This window comes from Rhinopithecus bieti, unplaced genomic scaffold (assembly GCF_001698545.2).
Source record: "Rhinopithecus bieti isolate Rb0 unplaced genomic scaffold, ASM169854v2 scaffold_52032, whole genome shotgun sequence".
NCBI classification, from domain to species: Eukaryota; Metazoa; Chordata; class Mammalia; order Primates; family Cercopithecidae; genus Rhinopithecus; species Rhinopithecus bieti.
The window spans coordinates 326,117-346,217 of NW_016821592.1; the positions used below are offsets into that span (position 1 = coordinate 326,117).

The 20,101-nt window shown below is 44.1% G+C and overlaps 2 protein-coding genes and 1 pseudogene across 2 annotated transcripts in view; 1 reads left to right on the forward strand and 2 right to left on the reverse strand.

Moving 5' to 3' along the window:
• Positions 1-8,584: 8,584 nt before the first annotated feature.
• On the reverse strand, positions 8,585-9,598 carry LOC108520871 (N-acetylneuraminate lyase-like; annotated as a pseudogene).
• A 2,789-nt stretch (positions 9,599-12,387) lies between these two features.
• On the reverse strand, positions 12,388-15,616 carry LOC108520868 (tetratricopeptide repeat protein 39B-like). The gene has a single exon (XM_017860406.1). It carries the CDS (start codon positions 15,487-15,489, stop codon positions 13,771-13,773), a length of 1,719 nt encoding a protein of 572 aa, XP_017715895.1. The 5' UTR covers positions 15,490-15,616; the 3' UTR covers positions 12,388-13,770.
• A 946-nt stretch (positions 15,617-16,562) lies between these two features.
• SRSF7 (serine and arginine rich splicing factor 7) overlaps positions 16,563-20,101 on the forward strand; it is a 20,694-nt gene continuing 17,155 nt past the window's right edge. The window contains exon 1 of the mRNA XM_017860408.1: positions 16,563-16,641. Within this exon, the coding sequence (XP_017715897.1) occupies positions 16,563-16,641 (79 nt within the window). The remainder of the gene's footprint in view (positions 16,642-20,101) is intronic.

Consider the following 20,101-nt stretch of genomic DNA (forward strand, 5'->3'; position numbering starts at 1 on the left):
TGCGCCGATCGTCACTTCCTTCCCCCAGAAGCCTCTGTTTTGTAGTCCTACTTGGAGGTCTGGGAGTCGCGGGCCCTCGAGTGCAGGAGGCGGACAGGGGCTAAGATTCTTCTCTAATAATAATAATAAGCCGCCATCTCCTCTAGGGCTATCCCTCTCCATTGCCACGACGGACATTTCAAATAATCTCTTTTTTTTCTTTAAAGAGGAAAAAGCGGTCGGGCGCGGTGGCTCACGCCTGTAATCCCAGCACGTTGGGATACCAAGGTGGGCGGATCAGGAGTTTGAAATGGGTCAGGAGTTCGAGACCAGCCTGGCCAACATGGTGAAACCCCGTCTCTACTAAAAATACAAAAAATTAGCCGGGCCTAGTGACGGACGCCTGTAATCGCAGCTACTCAGGAGGCTGAGACAGGAGAATCCCTTGAACCCGTGAGGCGGAGGTTGCAGTGAGCCGAGACCGCACCATTGCACTCCAACCTAGGCAACAAGAGCGAAACTTCGTCTCAAAAAAATTAAAAATAAAAATAAATAAAGAAGAAAAAACTCGTGCCAGGTCCTCAATGGTAGTAGACTTGGAAATGCACTTTTGCCTTATAATCAAAGCACATGAACCCTCAGGGTAAATCGTAAAGCTCTAGGAATGTGAGGTGAACGTGCTGTGGAGAAGAGCGATAGAGCTGCTACAGGAAAGGGGTCCTGATTCAGACCCCGAGAGAGTTGTTGGATCTCGCGCAAGAAAAAATTCAGAGCGAGTCCGCAGTGCAAAGCAAAAGCAAGTTTATTTAGAAAGTAAAGTGGTGAAAGAACAGCTGCTCCGTAGACAGAGTAGGATGTTCCCGAAAGTAAGAGGAACACGTCCACCCTAGATACAATAGTCCTATATATGAGGAGATGCGCTCTACTTCAAGGGTTTATGATAAAGGATTAATTTTCTTAATTACTGTATTTTGCAAGCATCAATATTGCTATCTTTAAAGCAAAATTAGGAATGCCTTTGTTCTCCAGATATTGGGATATCTGGACCCTCTCAAGTCTGGATCTGTTTAGTAAACTTTTTTATTTTATTTTTTAAACAGAGTCTCACACTGTCACCCAGGTGGAGTGCAATGGTGCGATCAAGGCTCACTGAGAACCTCCACCTCCCGGGTTCAAGCGATTCTCGTGCCTTAGCCTCCCCAGTGGCTAGGATTACAGGCATTGGCCACCACATCTGGCTAACTTTTGTATTTTTAGTAGAGACGGGGTTTTGCAATGTTGGCCAGACTGGTCTCAAACTCCCAACCTCAAGTGATCCGCCCGCCTCAGCTTCCCCAAGTGCTGAGGTTACAGGTGTGAGCCCAGCGGCAAACGTTATTAAATTGTTCCCTTAACTGTAAACGTCTACAGGCTGGGAATGCCTAATTTTCTGAGAATGCAGCCCAGCAAGTCCCAGCCTCATTTCCCTAGCCCTCACTCAAAATGGAGTCACTCTGGTTCCAACGTCTCTGACACGGCCCAGGTATTTCTTGTTTGCTTGGCTTGTATAGAGCAATTAAAACGCCTGCTCCTTTGGGATGTGCACTCAGTACAATCTTGAGAAAGGTGCAGAAGCTGGAAAGAAATGAACCAAACCGGGTTGAATTTCATCTAGCAGATCACTCTCTATAAACCCCTCCAGCAGAAAAGTGCAAAAGACTTGCTTCTGCTACAGATTTCTGGTCATGCACTTAACTGGCTTCTGGCATGATCCAGAATCTTTTTAGGACTAAAAAATGGTACAAAGTGCTAAACGCTGAATTCCTGGAAATGTAAAACCAAGGGAGATTTACAAAACCGAATGAAAAGACTATTAAAGGTGTAGAAAATATCAAAAATTAATCAGCTTTTCCCTTACTCCTTGACATTTAAGTTCCATGTAATCTTCAAAGTATATTTTCTTATTGTCATCATTTCAATAATCTTTCCCATAGCCTTTATTCATTACATGATTGGCTGATTATATTTTTTTATTTTTATTTTATTTTATTTTATTTTTTTGAGAAGGAGTCTCGCTCTGTCGCCCAGGCTGGAGTGCAGTGGCCGGATCTCAGCTCACTGCAAGCTCCGCCTCCCGGGTTTACGCCATTCTCCTGCCTCAGCCTCCCGAGTAGCTGGGACTACAGGCGCCCGCCACCTTACCCGGCTAGTTTTTTGTATTTTTTAGTAGAGACGGGGTTTCACCATGTTCGCCAGGATGGTCTCGATCTCCTGACCTCATGATCCGCCCGTCTCGGCCTCCCAAAGTGCTGGGATTACAGGCTTGAGCCACCGCGCCTGGCTGGCTGATTATATTAATGTAGTTTTAGTGGATTGTTAGATTTTGCTGGTTAACGCCCTCTGTAAATCTACAAAGAGCTCATATAAGTGCCAATTGTTATCATAGTGTGAAGGAAAACACTTGAACTCGTAAAAATTCAGTCGAAAAGAGTTACAACCAACATGTGGCAAACTTCATTTTCTTTCTTTTTTTTTTTTTTTTTTTTTGAGACGGAGTCTCGCTCTATCGCCAGGCTGGAGTGCATTGGCATGATCTCAGCTCACTGCAACCTCCACCTCCCAGGTTCAAGCAATTCTCCTGCCTCAGCCTCCTAAGTAGCTGGGACTACAGGTGCCCGCTACTACGCCCAGCTAATTTTTGTATTTTTTAGTAGACACGAGATTTTACCATGTTGGCCAGGATGATCTCGATCTCTTGACCTTGTGATCCGTCTGCCTCAGCATGCCAAATGCTGGGATTACAGGCGTGAGCCACTGTGCCCCGCCAACAAACTGTTCATTTTCATTTTAAGCTGTACTCTATACTCCAGCATGAAAGACTTTGGCCTGTGTGTGTGTGTGTGTGTGTGTGTGTGTGTGTATTCTACAAATAGAAACTAGTGTCAAGGTAAACATCAGTTACTCCCCATCCTTTTTTGTGTTTTGTTTTTGGTTTTGAGACAGGGTCTCATTCTTTCTCCCAGGTTGAAGTGCAGTGCAAGGGTCATGATTCACTGCAGACTGGACTTCCTGGGCTCAAGTGATCCTCCTGTCTCAGCTTCCAGAGTAACAGGGACTACAAGCATGTGCCGCCATGCCCTCCCTGCTGATGTTTGTTTGTTTGTTTTAATTTTTGGTAGGGACAAGGTCTTGCCATGTTGCCCAGGATGGTTTCTAACTCCTGAGCTCAAGTGATCCACTTGCCTCAGCCTCACAAAGTGCTGGGATTACAGGCATGAGTCACCCTGCTTGGCCAGTTACTCTTTTTAAGGTGATGAGACTGGGGCAATTTCCCTACCTTTTTGCCCCTTTAGCCTTGTAAGTAAAATTCTCAGGAACTGCTAATGCAAATCACTGACTTCTAAGAGACTGGAGCCCAGCCCACTTCCTAACACGAGTTCTCAGAATGGCCCTCTCCTGTAGCTGGTTGTCACTGAGTTCAAATGGGGCTACCTCCTTTCCTAGGTCAGCCCTTACCCTTGGTCCCCCTAGAGCCTTTCACTCCATTTGGTGTCCCTCCCTTCACATTCTCTGCTTTTCTACTTCTCCTCCATCTCCTTCCAAAGGTTTGCCAGCCTCACCCTCAAACCCACAAACACACACATACCTTTCTCTGCCAAATCCAAAATGACTTATTTTATTTATTTTTTATTATTATGATTTTATACAGTCTTACTCTGTCACGCAGGCTGGAGTGTAGCAGTGCCACTCGACTCATTGCAGCCTCGATGTCCCAGGATCAAGCAATCCTCCTGCTTTGGCCTCCCAAGTAGTTGGGACTACAGGAACGCTCCACCGTGCCTGGGTAATTTTTTCTAGAGACGGGGTCTCACTGTGTTGCTACACTGGTCTTGAACTGCTGGGTTCAAGCAATCTGCCCGCCTTGGCCTCCCAAAGTACTAGGATTACAGGGGTGAGACACAGCACCCGGTCACTTCTTTAACTAACTTCTGTTTGTTAGAACTTGTGCCAGGCACTATTCTAATTACTTTCAAACATTCACTCATTTGGTGAATGAGTACACAGGATATAGACAATGGGGAAATTTTGATATATGGAGTGGCATGATTCAATTAGTATATTAGAAAGGATTGGAATCAGTAAATAAACTACAGAGAATCGGGAAATGTTGATTTATGGGATGATGATATGATTAAATTAGTATATTAGAAAGGATGCTGAGAAATTGGATATGGGGAAAATAGTGAAGTATAGAGCAGCTATACCATGAGACATTATATAAAATATACTTTCCTGCTTAGAATAATAGTATTATGAAAAAGACTCCAGAACAACCATCTTTCTAATAGAAAATCCGGGCTGGGCACAGTGGCTCACGCCTGTAATCCCAGCACTTTGGGAGGCTGAGGTGGGAGGATCACGACATCAGGAGTTCAAGACCAGCCTGACCAATATGATGAAACCCCATCTCTACTAAAAATACAAAAATTAGCCGGGCATAGTGACATGTACCTGTCCAGCTACTCAGGAGGCTGAGGCAGGAGAATCACTTGAACCTAGGAGGTGGAGGTTGTAGTGAGCTGAGATCACACTACTGCACTCCAGTCTGGGTGACACAGCGAGACTCCATCTCAAAAGAAAAAAGAAAAGAAAAGAAAAAAAAAGAAAAGAAAAGAAAAGAAAATCCAATTTTAGGCTGGGAGAGATGGCTTATAACTGCAATCTCACCACTCTGGGAGGCCGAGGCCGATGGATTGCTTGAGGTCAGGAGTTGGAGACCAGCCTGGCCAACATGGTGGAACCCCATCTCTACTAAAAATACAAAAAATTAGCTGGGTGTGGAGGTGCCCACCTGTAGTCCCAGCTGCTCAGGAGGCCGAGGAACGAAGAATCGCTTGAACCTGGGAGGCAGAGGTTGCAGTAAGCTGAGATTGCACCACTGCACTCCAGCCTGAGCGACAGGGCAAGACATTGAAAAGAGACAGAGAGAGAGACAGAGAGAGGGAGAGAGGGAGGGACGGAGGGAGGGAGGGAGGAAGGAAAGAACGAAGGAAGGAAGGAAAGTGGAAGGAAGGAAGGAAGGAAGGAAGGAGGGAGGAGGGAGGAGGTTGAGGTGAGGGAGGGAAGTGAAGTGGTCCAATCTTATTTAGAGAGATGTGTCCCAAATGATAGTGTTATCTTACCCTGCCCAGAAGGAAGATTTTTACAACCTCAGAGAGGGAGGATTGGTTTCCCTGGCAGTAAAGTGAAGGTAAGATTGTTTTCCAAGGATGAAAATGCTTTGATTGGGTGTAGTGACGCACTCCTTAATCCCAGTACTTTGGGATACTGAGGCGGGAGGATTGCTTGAGGTCAGGAGTTCGAGACCAGCCTGGCCAACATGGTGAAACCCCATTTCTACTAAAAATACAAAAATGAGTTGGGTGTGGTGGTGCTCATCTGTGGTCCCAGCTACTTGGGTGACTGAGGCAGGAGAATTGCTTGAACCCAGGAGGGAGAGGTTGCAAGGAGCCAAGATCACACCACTGTACTCCAGCCTGGGTGACAGAGCGAGACTCCATCTCAAAAAAGAAAAGAAAAATCATCTGTTCAATGGAAATGTTAAGAAAAAAAGAGAACGAAGGAAAAAGTGCTTCAATAGCACTATATCTGTGTTTATGTACAGGAAAGCGACAGTGAGGTACCTTCTTCAAGCTCTAATAAACTGGCACTAAAAATTAAACTAAATGGATGTGAGTGCTTTGCTGGGTGCAGTGGCTCACACCCATGATCCCAACATTTTGTCAAGACCCTGTCTTAAAAAAAAACACAGCATACACCAAATTTTGTTAGAAAAGAGATTAAGGGCCAAGTGCAGTGGCCCAGACTATAATCTCAGCACTTTGAGAGGCCGAGGTGGGTGGATCATCTAAGGTCAGGAGTTGGGGCATGGTGGTGGGCGCCTATAATCCCAGGTACCCGGGAGACTGAGACAGAAGAATTGCTTGAACCTGGGAGGCGGAAGTTGCGGTGAGCCGAGATCGCGCCACTGCACCCCAGCCTGGCAACAGAGTGAGACTCCATCTCAAAAAAAAAGAAAAGAAAAAGAAAACAGCTGTCTAGTGACAGAGAGAGGACTTCCAAGAGGAAAAGGCCCTCAAGAAACCTTTGGAATTCTGAAACTTTGAGCTTTGAGAAGTTTCCTACATTGCAGGAAGTGGAAACTTAAATTCATCTTTGCAGAAGATCTTTGCTTTGTTATGAGAAAGCCACCCTAAAAAACCTTTTAGTTGTAGAACTAAAGCAAGTCCTCATCTAACTCCAACGTTGAAACCACCCCTATAAACTTTATAAGATTAATCAGGGAAGAAACAAAAGTAAACCAAGGTTGCAGCACATGCAGCGTTAATCCTGAGGTCAGCTTAATCCTGAGGTCAGCTTGCTCCCTGACCTGCTTCCTCATAGTTGTTTGGCGCCTATTATCCTAGGATCATGTAGACCCTGTTAGAAGATTTTAGTCCCCCATAACTGCTCTAGAGATAACCTGAACATTATTAAAGGGTTTCCCTTTGAGACATGCCTTCAGATCGCACATGCTGGTAACACTCCTATGCCAGCTGATCTGCAGGACCCTGCTGATGCCAGCTGGTCTGAGGGACCCCACAAAAAGCTGATTCACCAGAGAATGCAGTTTCCACATCCTGATGATTTCATCCCTTTTACCCTGACCAATTGATAACCCCAAATCTCTGGCCCCTTGCCTTTCATGATAGCCGTTTTGTTTTGTTTTGTTTTGTTTTGTTTTGTTTTGTTTTGTTTTGTTTTTGTTTTTGAGACGGAGTCTCGCTCTGTCGCCCAGGCTGGAGTGCAGTGGCCGGATCTCAGCTCACTGCAAGCTCCGCCTCCCGGGTTTCCGCCATTCTCCTGCCTCAGCCTCCCGAATAGCTGGGACTACAGGCGCCCACCACCTTGCCCGGCTAGTTTTTTTTTTTTTTGTAGTTTTAGTAGAGACGGGGTTTCACCGTGTTAGCCAGGATGGTCTCGATCTCCTGACCTTGCGATCCGCCCGTCTCGGCCTCCCAAAGTGCTAGGATTACAGGCTTGAGCCACCGCGCCCGGCCTCATGATAGCCTTTAAAACCGATTGATAACCCCAAATCTCTGGCCCCTTGCCCTTCATGATAGCCTTTAAAACCCAAGCCCAGGGCCGGGCATGGTGGCTAATGCCTATAATCCCAGCACTCTGGGAGGCTGAGACAGGTGGATCACCTGAGGTCAGGAGTTTGAGACCAGCCTGGCCAACATGGTGAAACCCCGTCTCTACTAAAAATACAAAAAATTAGCCAGGCGTGGTGTTGGATGCCTGTAATTCCAGTTACTCGGGAGGCTGAGGCAGGAGAATCTCTTGAACCCGGGAGGCAGAGGTTGCAGTGAGCCTAGATCATGCCATTGCATTCCAGCCTGGGCAACAAGAGCAAAACTCAGTTTCAAAAAACAAAACAAAACACAATAAAAAACCCAGGCTCAGAACTCTGTGGGTTTGAAAGTCTTCTCCCATCTCCTCATCTCCTCACTCGGTGCTCTGCCGTCATTAAACTCTCTGCCACATCCCTGCTGTCTCAGTGTAATGGATCTGTTACTGTGCAGTGGGCATACAAGCCTGTTCGTCCTATAACAGTGTATTTGGAGAAAACAGTGACATTGCAATTAATCTGAAAGCATCTGCTCTAGAGTTAGACTGAAAAGTCAAATGAGCTGGTGCATTCACACTTGTATATAGTTGAGTCATGTTATAATTTGGTTTTAAAGTACCTGTCTAAATGCTGTAGCTCAGTGTTACCTAGATTCCAAATGGATATTTATTAAAATGAAATTACATTCCCCCCCCACCACCACCAAAAAAAACTACATTATAGTGGTTTAAAATCAGAAAACTTTTCTGAGAGACTGGGTCTTACACTGTCACCCAGGCTGGAGTGCAATGGTATAATCATAGCTCACTTGCAGCCTCAAACTCCCAGGCTCAACTGTTCTTCCCACCTCAGCCACTCAAGTAGCTGGGACCACAGACGTGCGCCACCACATCCAGTAGAAAACTTTAAAATCACATTAAGAACTAGAAATCAAGATAACTATAATTGATTAATTCCAGCTCCCAAAGGCAGCCTCCCAAAGTGCTGGGATTACAGGCATGAGCCACCGTGTCCAACCTAAAATAAACCTTTTTAAGACTCATAGGGCCGGGCGCGGTGGCTCAAGCCTGTAATCCCAGCACTTTGGGAGGACGAGACGGGCGGATCACAAGGTCAGGAGATCGAGACCATCCTGGCTAACCAGGTGAAACCCCATCTCTACTAAAAAATACAAAACTAGCCGGGCGAGGTGGCAGGCGCCTGTAGTCCCAGCTACTCGGGAGGCTGAGCCAGGAGAATGGCGTAAACCCAAAAGGCGGAGCTTGCAGTGAGCCGAGATCCGGCCACTGCACTCCAGTTTGGGCGACAAAGCGAGACTCCGTCTCTTAAAAAAAAAAAAAAAAAAGACTCATAGTAAGTACTTAAATATCTGTTGATTGATGTGAGATTTCATTTGCTAGGAGAGAGTTCAGTTCAAGTTTTTCTAAAAAGTCCCTGAGAAAAGAATGCATTATATCAGGTGGATGATGTCTTAATGTACACACCCTGACTGGACAGACGGCACTGGCTACAGGCTTCCAAGTCTCCATCTTTTAAACCAGTGAAAGAAAAAAATCCAAGCTTTTTAGTTTAACTTCAGCACCATCAGTGAACTCCCTAGAGCCTTTCTGCAGCGGAAGATGGGGTGGGCCCACTTCCGCTGCAGGGACGAGAGTCATGATGGCTTTGATCTGTGACACTAGAAAACCTAGTTTGACCAAAAAGTTGATAAATCTGTGGATATAAATCTGTCCACTGCTCCAGTTGCTCCCATCACCAGAGCACTTAACAGTTGCTCATCCATCCACAATAGGAAGGTCAACTGTTGCTAGCGATCCTGATCAACACATTGCCTGAAGTCTGAGATCTATGTCACTGAATTTCAGCCTTTACAAAGTGGGGCTCTTGGCCGGCCACACTGACTCACACCTGTAATCCCAACAGTTTGGGGGCCAAGGAAGGCAGATCACTTGAGCTCAGGAGTTTCAGACCAGCCTGGGCAACATGGTGAAACCCTGTCCCCTCAAAAAATACAACATTTTGTCTGGGTGTGGAGGCACATGCCTGTAGTCCCAGCTACTCTTGAGGCTGAGGTGGGAGGATTGCTTGAGCCCAGGAGGCAGAGGTTGCAGTGAGCCATGATAGTGCCACTGCACTCCAGCTTGGGCGAGAGCCAGACTCTGTCTTCAAAAAAACAAAAAAGAAGAGGAAAAAAAGTAAGTGGGGCTCTCACGCTGAATCTCATCAAACAGCTTCTCAGCACAAATCTTTACCCCTGTCAGGTCAGGAATGTGATAGTAATAAAATGGCAATGCAAGGGTAGCAGCAGCTGCCTCCATTAGAAAATTAATCAGAGCATCTTTGTTTCATGGTTTGAAAAGAAAAGTGCAGTGACATCAATGCCGTTGGCTTCTATTTCTTCTGCATGTTGGGCCTTTATGATTCTTTCAAGCTCAGTACTCCTATATGAATTACTACCTGATCCAACATTTACCAGTTTATTATAAACAATATTATAAAGGATACATATGAAGAAATGTACATGGGGGGCCAGGCCCAGTGGCTCACACTTGTAACCCCAGCACTTTGGGAGGCCGAGGTGGGTGGATCGCCCGCAGTCAGGGGTTCAAGACCAGCCTGGCCAACATGGTGAAACCCCATCTCTACAGAAAATACAAAATACAAAAATGAGCCGGGCGTGGTGGTGTGCACCTGTAGTCCCAACTACTTGAGAGACTGAGGCGGGAGAATGACTTGAACCTGAGAGGTAGAGGTTGCAGTGAACCAAGATCATGCCATTGTACTCCAGCCTAGGCGACAAGAGTGAAACTCTGTCTCAAAAAAAAAGAAAGAGAGAGAGAGAGAGAGAGAGAGAGAGAGAGAGAGAGAGAGAGAGAGAAAGAAAGAAAGAAAGAAAGAAAGAAAGAAAGAAAGAAAGAAAAAGAAAAGAAAAGAAAAGAAAAGAAAAGAAAAGAAAAGAAAAGAAAAGAAAAGAAATGCAGATGGGGGACGGGACATGGAGCATCTGTGTCCTCCCTGGGTGCACCACCCTCCAGGAATCTCTATGTGTTCAGCTATCTGGAAAGTCCACCTAGTACCCTTTTTATTTTATTGTATTTTTCATTTTTTGAGATGGAGTCTTGCTCTGTTGCCCAGGCTGGAATGCAGTGGCGCCATCTCAGCTTACTGCAACCTCTGCCTCCCAGGTTCAAGCGATTCTCCTGCCTCAGCCTCCCAAGTAGCTGGGATTACAGGTGCCCGGCACCACAGCCGGCTAATTTTTTGTATTTTTAGTAGAGACGGAGTTTTGCCATGTTGGCTAAGCTCTTCTCGAACTCATGACCTCAAGTGATCCACCCGCCTCGGCCTCCCAAAGTGTTGGGATTATAGACGTGAGCCACCGCGCCCAGCCTACTACCCTTTTTAACTATGTCCCTTGATACCACTTGGTAGCTTATTGTTATGGACATATGTGTTTTGGCAGCTGCTGTATGTAGCTTGGTTCACTTAACCATTTCACACAACCTTCTTATGAGGCTTCAAAGCTAAAAATCTTCAGTTTCCCTTGCAGGTAGGACTGGCCATATGAATACATCTAGCCAATGAGATACACATGGAAGACTCTAAGAAGCCCATCCCTTCTGGAATAAAAAAGGCGAAACCTCCTAGGAAGGAGAAAGATCTTTTTGTCGCTTTACCATTCTTCCTCCAGGCTGCCTGACTTGGACATAAGGCCTAGAGGTGAGGCAGCCTCTTTCCATCATGAGGAGACATGCATGAGAAGGCTTACATGCTAAGTAAAAGACAAAAGAAAATCAAAAGAGCCATGAACTATCAGACCTGAACTACCTACCTTCAGATTTCGTTTGTTTGGGGCAAATTAATGCCCGTTTAATCCCTGTGTTTTGAGTGTTTCCACCCAAACAAAACCCTTTTCTTTTCTTTTCTTTTTTTTTTTTTGAGACAGGTTCTCACTCTGTCGCCCAGGCTGAAGTGCAGTGGTCCAATCTTGGCTCACTGCAACCTCCGCTTCACTGGTTCAAGTGATTCTCGTGCCTCAGCGTCCCCAGTAACTGGGATTACAGGCGAGCACCACCATGCCCCGCTAATTTTTGTATTTTTAGTAGAGATGGAGTTTCGCCATGTTGGCCAGGCTGGTCTCGAACTCCTGACCTCAAGTGATTCACCCATCTCGGCCTCCCAAAGTGCTGGGATTACAGGTGTGAGCCACCGTGCCTGGCCAAACAAAATCCTTTTCTAAATTATCTCCCTAATAAGGCCCTCAGAAGAGAAACCAACTTTATATCCTCAGCACTGTTCAGTACCTGCATATAGTAGACATTCAATACATATTTGTTTAAGCAATTAATAAATGTGCTCTTCACTGGAAGAAGTTGAAATACTTTACAAAACACAAAAACATTTAGGCAGAGAGTTTCTTGTTTCATAAGTGACCAAAATAAACAGAACAGAAGAAGTAAATTAACAGGTCGAATTTCAGATTGACAAAGCAAGTAACGACAGGACCTTTGCTGTTTCAAAGAAAGTTCCCTCCACTGCAGAACAATGTAGTAGCAGTATTAGTAGTAATTACAATAATGTTTATTAGCTCAATCTTAAAATAGCAAAACCACGAGACAGATACTATTATTAACCCTATTTTATAGCCAAGGAATCTGAGGTACAGAGGCCCAAGGCCACACACAGCTAGTTAGTGGCAGGACTGGGATACAAATTCAGGTAATCAGTCCAGAACTTGCCCTCTTAACCACTATAACCATACTAATTAAATAATAAAGAATAGCTCAAGCATAAGTATTCACTTTAAAGTCTATTGTTAATTGATGATTAATTTTTAATGTTTTAAAAAGCAAACATCGCTAAATCTTGAAATACCAACTCTTCATCTTGTCTTAGTTGGTTGTTTGGATACCCAAAGTATTAAGGTAGCATGTTTCGTTGATGTGTTTTTAGCAAGCTACGCTTTTCTAGCAACTTCTGGTTTTTTTATTTTTTTGGTTTTTTTTTTTTTTTTTTTTTCTGAGACAGAGTCTCCTCTGTGCCCAGGCTGGAGTGCAGTGGCGCGATCTCCGCTCACTGCAAGCTCTGCCTCCTGGGTTCACACCATTCTCCTGCCTCAGCCTCCCAAGTAGCTGGGACTACAGGCGCCCACCACCACACCCAGCTCATTTTTTGTACTTTTTAGTAAAGACGGGGTTTCACCATGTTTGCCAGGATGATCTCGATCTCCTGACCTCGTGATCCACCCGCCTCGGCCTCCCAAAGTGCTGGGATTGAAGGCGTGAGCCACCACACCCGGCGCAACTTCTGTTTCAAAGGGTGACTACCAGGAAGACACACTTAGCCAGACTTAATGACTTGGAAATTAGGTCATTTTTTTTATCCCTAAGGCAAGTAAAACAATACCAAGCCCCATCCCTACAGCTGCTATTTACTCTCAGATAAACCCACCCACAATGGATAGATGCCATCAGTTTAATTATGTTGAAGAGCTGGTCTTATTAAGAATTACACCTCAGGGAGGACAACTAAAGGGAGGATTACATGGTAACAAAACTTTTCCTCTGACCGCCACTGCATCTATCTTCTCGGCCTCTCCCAGTTATCTTCAAAGAGTTTATGTGTGTGTAGAAGAAGGAGAGGGCTTTCTTCTCTATCCTGTGGCAAATTATAAACTCACATTCTGCTTCTTACTAAAAAAGGGTAAGAAATACTATTGATCACACAGGGTGGACAAGCCCCTCTGGTATAAAAGCCAATAAAATGATTGTGTATAATGGAAAATCATTCAGAGTCTGTGCCATTCGGTGCATCATTTGGGAATTTGTCTTTTTTAAAATTTTTTCATTCTTCAGCTAAGACAGCAGAAGAGGTGATTTATTGTACGCTTGTTATACTCGGCCACAAGTGAACAGAGAAATAGTACAGAATGTCACAGTTCCAGGACAAAGAACCAGCATGGGCTGTTTTGGTTACAAGCAAGATGGGTATCAGAGGTGGTTTCCGTGATCAGATGGTGATGGAAGCTCTAGATCCACTTAGACAGCAGCATGCAGTCCAACAACTTGTACCAGCATCTCCAGCCTCTGGCATTCGATGTTTCTGGGTACACAAGCTACTGGTTGACTTGGACTTCTGCCTCATCTTTCTTCTTTTACACTTCAGCCTGTGCATTCACGTCTTCCTCCACCTGGCTCTCATGGCACAAAGGTTTCCAAGAAGATGGCACTAAGGCCGAGAGAAAACAATTCAATAAAATACGTATAGGGCACTGGGATTCCTAGCATAGTGAGTTGCATAAATCATCTAGTGAGATGTTAAAATGTTTTGAGGTTTTGAAAATGTTCTCTAACATAATTGATGAATTTATAACATAGGAGAGAATTATTTTTAATGTACATCATTTGCCTTTTCGTTTTCAAGAATGTGCTTCACCTCATTTGCCTCTAAGACATCGCATTTTATAGGTATGAGAAAGAAAGAGGGAAAAGTCATTGCCCACCCCTTTCTTATTACTGATCAGATTCTTGGCAGCCGCCTCTTGAATTTTTTCCGCAAAGATATGATTTTTCTACCTGTTAATTACTTGCTCACTGTAGATATTTCACCTCTACTAAACAAAACCACACTTTGTGTTTAAGTCATTTTTCTCTGGCTATTTGTTCAAGTGCTATGTGAGTCCTAAACTGTAATCGAGTTTCCATGGAATAGTCTTTGTAATTTCTTACGTTGTCTAGGTTTTTTGTTGCATTGTCATAGTCTCCTTTTAGATAGTGTAAGATTCCCAGTTCATAGTAAGCATATGGCACCAAATAGTGGTCATATTTTAATAATTTCTTCTTTTGAATGACACAATTAAAGTAATACTCAGCCTCTGAATATTTGCCTAAGTGTTTCAGGCATAGGCCTTTCAGTAAATTTAATAAACTTATGTCATCTGTGCCATACACTTTATGTGGATTTTCTTGTAAAAGGTCTTCTCCTTTGTCGATTATTGACAGCCAGCTTGAAATAAGCTCATTCTTTCTGCTCATGACTAGGAAACCACTCCAGGCATATATGAACTCCAGAAGGGGCTGGGCTGTAAACCAGCCTGTTGTAGTGCCATAGCGCTGACCCTTCTCTGCAACAAACTTCTCTATTGGCACAGCACTGCCTAAAAATTTGATTTTCAGGCTTTCCACTCTTAAGAAGAGAGAGTTCATATCCTCACTTACTGATTTCACAAAATCAGAAGGAAGCAAAGCCAGGGTGATAGCTTTACTGTACACGTATATTGCCTTGGACCATCTGCTGTGTTGAGACAGTAGATTGGCATAGTGGTAAGCCTGCCTCCAATCCTGCAGTAAAATGTGGCACCACATGAATTCCCAGTAACAGAGGTGATGAACCTGCTTCCATTCATTCTGAGTAAAAATGCACTCCTGTAATTTTAACTGTGCATTTTCAAAATTTCCTTTCAACATACTAGAACGTGCATGGAAAAATTTAAATATGACACAGTTTGGAAATTTCTGGAGGTAGACTAGGAAGAGATCCTCTGTAGCAGAATTGTAAACCTTTTCAACACCAAAAGCTACATAGACATAATTGTAATAAAAGAGTAGAATCAAAAGACTTAAGATATTATTTATATGGGTTCCAGATGCACTCTCATGAAGCAAAGCTAAGCCTACTTCTCTATCACCAGAATATCCAATAATATTGAGTAGTTTAAGTGTCTTTGGTGGCATAAGTGATAACATCAAATTGAACGCTCCAAGTCCAAATTTTATACCTCCAACCAGGTGTTTGTGGGCTTTGCTTTGGTTGTCAGGGATCTGTGTTAATACTTGTTGACAGTCTTTGTATATGTGGTAACTTGACCCAACACTGATCCCGCTTTTAAGAAAAGCAAGCATGCTCTCCTCCTGTATAAGTGATATAAAGGATTTCAACATCAAACACTCAGCATAACAGACTTCTGCATGCAATTCCTCTTCTGTGATAGCCGTTATTCCCTGTCTACTTACTAGATGAGACAATGTCATTTTAGGTTTTTTCCGGAAATTGTCACAGGTTTTCAAAGCATCCTTTGTAGCCATCATTCCAATCTGTAAATCCTGTGGTTCAAAAGTCAGTACGGCCTTGACAACCATAAGGATACCATACATTAGGGAATGGTACATGCTGTTTTTAGACCATGGATGAATGAGATTTATTGCATCTGAGAATCTATTATTTAGAAATAAATACAATCCAGTGGTGCATTCTTCCAAGGAAGATGGTAGATTCATCGTTGTTGCCACAGGGATACTTTCACAGGCATCTTCAAACTTGTCCTCTTGATTACTTTTTATTTTACTTAGAGTAAGTGACATTATTTGTTTCCCCACTTACAGATGAGAAATATCTGAAGTGGAAGTGGAGTGACGTGGTTGTAATCAGGGTAGCTCCTGATCTCCTGATTGAGGTCACTTCTGCCACACAAAGCTCAGTCTGAGGTGTTGCTGTTAAAATAGAGACAAACAAACAACTATCTGTAAGGTGCGGCATTAGGATATTATCATCTATGTCAGACAAGGGGGGAATAAAAAATAATTTTAGTCACCCAGAAGATGCATTTCTGAAAAGTTCAAATCATTTGGAAGGTACTAAACAAAACATGCTTTTTAAAAAATTTCTAAATTCAACTATAGATGAGGAAAAAATGGTTTTTTTAAAACACGCAGACTGGGCGCGGTGGCTCACCCACCTGTGAATCCCCAGCACTTTGGGGGGTGAGCCGGAAGTGGGCAGATCACCTGAGGTCAGGAGTTTCGAGACCAGCCTTTGCCCAACCCATGGTGAACCCCATCTCTTTTTTTTTTTGTTTTTTTTGTATTTTTGTGTTTTTTTTTTTTTGAGGGAGTCTGGCCTGGTCGCCCAGGCTGGAGTGCGGTGGCGATCTCACTCACTGCAAGCTCCCTCCCGGTTTACGCATCCTCCTGCCTCCGCCTCCCATAGACTGGTTACTACAGGCGCCCGCCTCGTCGCGCGGACTATTTTTTGTATCTAGTAGATACGGGTTTACCTTATTAGCCAGCGGTGGTTCGGATCTCCTTGACCTTGTATCGCCCGTCCTCGGCCTCCCAAAAGTGCTGGATTACAGGCTTCAGCCACGCGCCCAGCCTATGAAACCCATCTCTACTAAAATTACAAAAAAATGAGCAGCAGGTGGCACCAAACCTGTAATCCCAGTACTCAGAGACGAGCAGGGGAGAGAATCGCTTACCAGGAGCGGAGGTTGCATGAGCCGAGATCGATCGCCATTGCACTCCAGCCTGGGGGACAAGAGCGAGACTTCGTCTCAAAAAAACAAACAAACAAAACAACAAAACAAAAACGCAACGTAAATCCTTTGTAAGCAAAAGACTTATTTTAACCAATCCCAACATATTCCAATCATAAGATCATGTTTAGAACTTACTTGATAGCTGTAAAATCTCTATGGGAAGGCCCTTGGGGCAAAGAATCTGGCCAGAAAAGGGAAGGTATGTAGCTTTCTATTTCTTTTTTTTTTTTTTTTTTTTTTGAGACAGAGTCTTGCCCATGTTGCCTAGATGATGCAGTGGCGCGATCTAGTCTCCTACACCCTCGCCTCGCCAAATTCAGATATCCTCCCACCTAATCCTCTCCAATAGCTGGGGCTATAGGCATGTACCACCATGCCACTTACCTTTTTTTTTTTTTTTTGATTTTTCTCTTGTCGAGAGAAGTTTTGCCATGTTGCCCAGGCTCATCTCGATATTCTATGGGCCAAGTGATCACATGCATCTCCTCCCAAAGGTTGGATTACAGTTGCGAGTCACTGCACCTGGGGCCTAAAACTAACTTTTTTTAATGAAAGAAAACATTATGGTCAGTTATATAGAACTTTGGACATGGAGAGAGTTGTATAAACCTAGAAAGATTTCCTAGCATTGTTTCTGTTAGAAAAAGAAATTCAGACTGAGTGCGGTGGCTCACGCCTCTAAACCCAGCACTTTGGGGAAGCTAAGACGGGCAGATCACGAGGTCAGGAGTTTGAGACCAGTCTGGCCAACATGGCAAAACCCCATCTCTACTAAAAATAACAAAAATTAACTGGGCATGGTGGAGGGTGCCTGTAATCCCAGCTACTCGGGAGGCTGAGGCAGGAGAATCTCTTGAACCCGGGAGGCGGAGGTTGCAGTGAGCCAAGATTATGCCATTGCACTCCAGCCTGGGCAACAAGAGGAAGACTCCATCTCAAAAAAAAAAAAAAAAAAAAAAAAAAAAAAAAAAAAAAGAAAAGAAATAAAAAGAAATTCAAATAGTAATAGTTGTTATCACAGCATTAATAAAGTATTTGGTAGGAAATCTTTTTATTTTACTGGGGACTCCCAGTAGAAAATACCTGGATCCTGGGGTGGGAGTGGGTACAATGGAAGGGCGATTACAAATAGCAAGCTGGGATTACAGGCAAGAGCCATCACATTGGGCCTTAACCCAGCTTTTAAAAGGTTAGTGATTACTGTTGCTAACAACCTGAAACATAACTGAATCTTAAGTGTAAAAACGTGCATTTATCAGGCCAGGCACAGCCAATTAGCTTGCTACAAGAGCAAAACTCCGTCTCAAAAAAAATAAAAATAAAATAAATAAATAAAAGCTAGGTTAATTATACATTTATCTGACAGACTCAGTTCTGAGTGGAAAAGCCATGTAGCCCATTAGAAGGGACATTCTTCTTTTTCTCCTTTTATTTATTTTTTTGAAATGGAGTCTCACTCTATCACCCAGACTAGATCTCAGCTCACTGCAACCTCCACCTCCCAAGTTCAAACGATTCTCCTGCTTCAGCTTCCCAAGTAGCTGGGATTACAAGTGCCACCACACCTGGCTAATTTTTGTATTATTAGTCGAGGTTTCACCATGTTGGCTAGGCTGGTCTCGAACTCCTGACCTCAAGTGATCCACCCTCCTTGGACTCCCAAAGTGCTGGGATTACAGGAGAGAGCCACCACGCCTTGCCAAATTTTTGTGTTTTTAGTAGCGACAGGGTTTCACCATATTGGCCACGCTGGTCTCAAACTCCTGACCTCAGGTGATCTACCTGCCTCCACTTCCCAAAGTGCTGGCATTATAGGTATGAGACACTGCGCCCGGTCCTATTTTTTTTTAATTTGACATTTTTATTTTTCTTTTATTTTATATATAGAGATGAAGTCTTGATATGTTGCCTGGGCTGGTCTCAAACTCAAGTGAGTTCAAGCTTGAGTTTTTAAGTCTGGGCTCAAGTAATCCTCTGACCTAGGCCTCCCAAAGTGCTGGGATTACAGGCATGACATGCTGCACCAGCCTGTATTTTTAAATGTTTGTCTTCTGACTATGTTTCTTATATCTGTCTTCACCACTGATTATGACTGGCACTTAGTCATTAAACTAAATTATGCTGGGAGCAGTGGGTCACGCCTGTAATCCCAGCATTTTGAGAGGCAGAGGTAGAAGTGTGCCGAGGTAGGAGGATCATTTGATCCCAGGAGTTCAAGACCAGCTTGGGCAACATGGCGAAACCCTGTCTCTACCAAAAAAAATACAAAAATTAGCCAGATGTGGTGGGGCATGCCTGTAGTCCCAGTTATTCTAGAGGCTGAGGTGGGAGGATCACCTGAGCCTGGGGAGGTCAAGGCCGCAGTGAGCTGTGTGGGTAATAGATGAGACTCTCTCAAAAATAAAGAGAAGAGAAGAGTGGAAAAGAAAAGAGAAAAGAAAAGAACCTAGGCTGGGCACCGTGGCTCACCAGGACCAGTGGCTCACACCTGTAATCCCAGCATTCTGGGAGGCCGAGGCGGGTGGATCACCTGACGTCAGGAGTTGAGGTAAGGAATGTGGTGGTACATGCCTATAGTCCCAGCTACTTGGGAAGCTGAGGCACAAGAATCGCTTGAACCCGGGGAGCAGAGGTTGTAGTGAGCTGAGATCGCGCCATTCGCACTCCAGTCTGAGCAACAGAGTGAGACTCCGTCTCAAAAAAAAAGAAACAACCTAAATTAACATTTACCAGATAGTTATGATTATTTTCAATATACATATACTATAACAAATTTAAGATAATCATTTAACTGTTAATACTACAAAAGTCATGAAAATATACCAGTGAATACAAAGGACTGATGTCCTTAAAGTAGAAAGAGTTCCTATGAATCAGTAAGCTAGAACACACACCCCAACAGAAAAAAAAATCAGCAAAGGACAGAAACAAATTGCCAATAAGCATAGTGTTCAACCTCATTGTAAATCAACAAAATACAAATTAAAAAATATAAGATTCTTTTTTTTTTTTTTTTTGAGATGGAGTCGCTCTCTGTCACCCAGGCTGGAGTGTAGTGGCACGATATTTGCTCACTGCAACCTCTGCCTTCCAGGTTCAAGCAATTCTCCTGTCTCAGCCTCCTGAGTAGCTGGGATTACAGGCACATGCCAGCATGTCTGGCTAATATTTGTGTTTTAGTGGAGACAGGATTTCACCACGTTTGCCAGGCTGGTCTCGAACTCCTGACCTCGTGATCTGCCCATGTTGGCCTCCCAAAGTGCTGGGATTACAGGTGTGAGCCACCATGCTCGGCCAAAATATCCTTTTTTTTTTTAGATGGAGTCTCACTCTGTCACCCAGGCTGGAGTGTAGTGGCACAATCTCGGCTCACTACAAGTTCCGCCTCCTGGGTTTACGCCATTCTCCTGCCTCAGCCTCCCAAGTAGCTGGGACTACAGGCGCCCGCCACCACGCCCAGCTAATTTTTGTATTTTTAGTAGAGACGGGGTTTCACCGCGTTAGCCAGGATAGTCTCCATCTCCTTTTCTTTTCTTTTCTTTTCTTTTTTTTTGAGACGGAGTCTCGCTCTGTCACCCAGGCTGGAGTGCAGTGACCGGATCTCAGGTCACTGCAAGCTCCGCCTCCCGGGTTTACGCCATTCTCCTGCCTCAGCCTCC

What these genes read in the sequence shown, in the direction of transcription:
- LOC108520868 (XM_017860406.1), bottom strand. Translation starts at nt 15,489, where the DNA reads ATGTCACTTACTCTAAGTAAAATAAAAAGTAATCAAGAGGACAAGTTT.